This window comes from Plecotus auritus (assembly GCF_963455305.1).
Source record: "Plecotus auritus genome assembly, chromosome: 9".
In the NCBI taxonomy this organism is placed as follows: domain Eukaryota; kingdom Metazoa; phylum Chordata; class Mammalia; order Chiroptera; family Vespertilionidae; genus Plecotus; species Plecotus auritus.
In genome coordinates, this window is record NC_137783.1 from 71,499,340 (window position 1) to 71,502,911 (window position 3,572).

The following is a 3,572-nucleotide window of genomic DNA, read 5'->3' on the forward strand; positions in this document are numbered from 1 at the left end:
CCATCCTATGTGGCAATCATCAGTTTGATATTTGTGTTTAGGAATCTGTTTCTGTTTTGTTTATTAGTTTATTTTGTTCTTTAGATTCCACTGTAAGTGAAATCATATGGTATTTTGCCGGGGTTCTTGTCCCAGCATTAAGAAGGGGTTCAACAATCTGGAGAAAGGCTGTGCGTAGATGAAGTAGGAGTCCAAAGACGAAAAATAGTTTTGAAAGGCATTGGGGGTCAGAGGAGCGTCAGCTAAAGGAGCTAAAGACTCTCCTTGTCTCAGGACCCCTTGCTTTTTATTAACACAATTTGTCCTAAGGCAAGGTGGAGATAATGCACTTCAAAGGGTAGGGTACAGAAGCATTGTCAGATTGGGGAATAGCCTACAGCTGTTCAGGTGTTTGGCCAACAGGAGGCAATAACATGTAGATTGACATGCCCTGAGCTGTCTAGCAACAGACAATCATCCTATTCAGGTTTTGGGGAAGTGCCCTCTAGCCACTCCAACAGGTAATTACATATGTGACTCAGCCCTTGTTGAGCCCCCAAGTTTCATCAACCTTTTGATAAAACTCTTGTAATTATGACATGCTGGAATTGGCTCCCGGCAGTATTTGTCTTTGCATAATACTCTGGAGGTCCATGCATGCTGTCACAATGGTAAGATTTCATTCTTTAATGGCTGAGTAATATTCCATTATATATAAGGATGTCCCCCCAAAATGTATACACACTTTAACAACTGATAGCTCAATTTTGCAAATGAAATGTATTTTAATAAACACTGCCTTTATAATAATTCAAAGTGTGTGTATACTTTTTTGGGGGGACATCCTATAGGTACCACCTCTTTATCCAATCATCTGTTGATGGGCACTTAAGCTGCTTCCATATATTGGCTATTGTAAATAATGCTGCAATGGACAGAGGGGAGCATGTATCTTTTTGAATTAGTGTTTTGTATTTATTTGGATATATAACCAGAAGAAGAATTGCTGGGTCATAAGGTAGATCTAATTTTAAATATTTTTGAGAAACTTCCATTCTGTTTCCTTTTTTCTTTTCTTTTCTTTTTTTAAAGTCTCACACATTTATTACTGAACCAACCTACTACTGCAGAAAATAAATCAAAAGAGCAAAATCATGAATCCAATAACTTTCCAATTAAAATGCCCCAACTGTCCCGACAGTAGTGATCTTTTCAATCATTTAAAGGTGCAGGCAACCTGGATACAGCATAAATATGTGAGCTATCTCTTATGTGTGATTCCTCATAGACCCAGTTTGGTTCTTCTCCAATGTTTCCTCTTCGAATTGTACTTGATTTTATTACCAGTTTTCATCTGAATCCATTGGGGTATGGGCTGATTCTGCTTTTGTTTCTTGGCCAGGAACCTCTTGATCCTGAAAGTCTTGAGGGAAGACATGGTGAAGGAGAAGCAAATGCATGCGCCATGATGGCAGAGAAAGAGCCATTTTGTTTTCCACAGTGGCTGTCCCAATCTGTTTTCCCACCAACAGTGCATGAAGGTGCTCTTTTTTGCACGTTTTTGCCAACATTGCTGTTTGTGGGTTTATTGATGATAGTCATTCTAACAATCACATTGTGGTTTTAATTTGCATTTCTCTGCTGATTAGTGACATTGAGCATCTTTTCATATGTCTGTTGGCCATCTGCATGTCCTCTTTGGAGAAGTATCTATTCAGGTCCTCTGCCCATTTTTAAATTGGATTGTTTATCTTTTTGGTGTTGAGTTGTAGGAGATCTTTATAATTTTGGATATTAACCTCTTACTAGATATGTCATTGGTGAATATGTTCCTTCATTAAGTAGGCTGTCTTCTCATTTTGTTGATGGTTCCCCTCACTGTGCAAATCCTTTTTAGTTTGATGTAGTTCCATTTTTTATTTGTTTCCCTTGTCTAAGAATATATATCAGAAAAATATTTTTAAGAACAAAGTCAGAGAGTTTACTGCCTATGTTTTCTTCTAGGAGTTTTATAGTCTTGAATCTTACATTTAAGTCTTCAATTCATTTTGAGTTTATTTTTGTATATGGTATAAGAAGGTGGTCTAGGCTCTTTTCTTTTTCATGTATCTGTCCAGTTTTCCCACTCCTATAATTTTTGGAATAGATTTTCTTTACCCCATTGTATATTCTTGCTTCCTTTGTCATAGATTAATTGACCACATAGGTGTGGGTTTATTTTTGATCTCTCTATCCTGCTCCATTGATATATGTGTCTGTTTTTATGCCAGTACCATGCTATTTTGATTACTATAGTCTTGTAGTATAGTTTGCTGTCAGGTAGCATGAAATTATCAACTTTGTTCTTCTTTCTCAAGATTGCTGTGGCTATTCAGGGTCTTTTGTGGTTCCATATACATTTTTTGGAATATTTGTTTTAGTTCTGTGAAAATGCCATTGGTATTTTGATAGGGATTGCATTAAATCTATAGATTGCTTTGGGAAGTATGGACATTTTAATGACGTGAATTTTTCCTATTCATGAGCATGGTATATGTTTCCATTTATTTGTATCTTCTTCAATGTCTTATAATTTTCCCAGTACATGTCTTTTACCTCATTGGTTAAATTTATTCCTAGGTATTTTTAATGCAATTGTAAATGGGATTGTTTTCTTAATTTCTTTTTCTCATAATTTGTTATTGGTGTATAAAAATACAACTGATTCTGAGTATAATTTTATATCCTGCTACTTTACTGAATTTATTTATCGATTCCAATAGTTTTTGGTAGACCCTTTAGGTTTTTGTCTATAAGCAGTAACATATCATCTGCAAATAATGACCATTTTACTTATCCATTTCCAGTGTGGATGCCTTTTATTTCTTCTTCTTGTCTGATTGCTATGGCAAAGACTTCCAATACAATGTTGAATAAAAGTGGTAAAAGTGGACGTCCTTGTCTTGTTCCTGATCTTAAAGAAAGCATTTTTAGCTTTTTTTCACTGCTTTCTTTTTCTAGCTCCTTTTGGTGTAAGATTAGATTATTTATTTGAGATTTTTCTTGTTTCCTGAGGCAGGTCTGTATTTATATGAATTTCCCTCTTAGGATTGCTTTTCCTGTGTCCCATAGATTTTAGATTGTTTTGTTTTTATTTTCATTTGTCTCAAGGTATTATTTGATTTTTAATTTGATCTTATTGTTAACCCAATCATTGTTTAGTAGCATGTTATTTAGCCTATATGTGTTATGTGTTTTTTTCCTTGTAATTGATTTCTAGTTTCATACCATTGTGATAAGAAAAGATGCTTAATATACTTTCAATCTTTTAAAATTTATTGAGGCTTGTTTTGTGTCTAATATGTGATCTATCCTGAAAAATGTTTTATGTGTGCTTGAAAAGAATGTGTGTGCTGTTGCTTTGGGGTAAAATGCTCTAAAATATCAGTTAAATCCATCTGGTTTAGTGTGTTATTTAAGGCCGATGATTCCTTGTTGATTTTCTGTTTGGATGATCTATTTATTGATGACAATGGAGTGTTAAAGTCCTGTAGTATTACCCTATTAATGTTGATCTCTCCATTTATTTCTGTTAATGCTTGCTTTATAAATTT

The 3,572-nt window shown here is 34.6% G+C and overlaps 1 protein-coding gene across 1 annotated transcript; it reads right to left on the reverse strand.

The window, feature by feature from the left end:
* Positions 1-1,261: 1,261 nt before the first annotated feature.
* LOC308234015 (large ribosomal subunit protein eL39-like) lies at positions 1,262-1,417 on the reverse strand (the record flags this gene model as incomplete). The annotated part of the gene is made up of 1 exon (XM_080641194.1): positions 1,262-1,417. The coding sequence occupies one exon, from the start codon at positions 1,415-1,417 to the stop codon at positions 1,262-1,264; it is 156 nt and encodes a 51-aa protein (XP_080497320.1).
* Between the last annotated feature and the right edge of the window lie 2,155 nt (positions 1,418-3,572).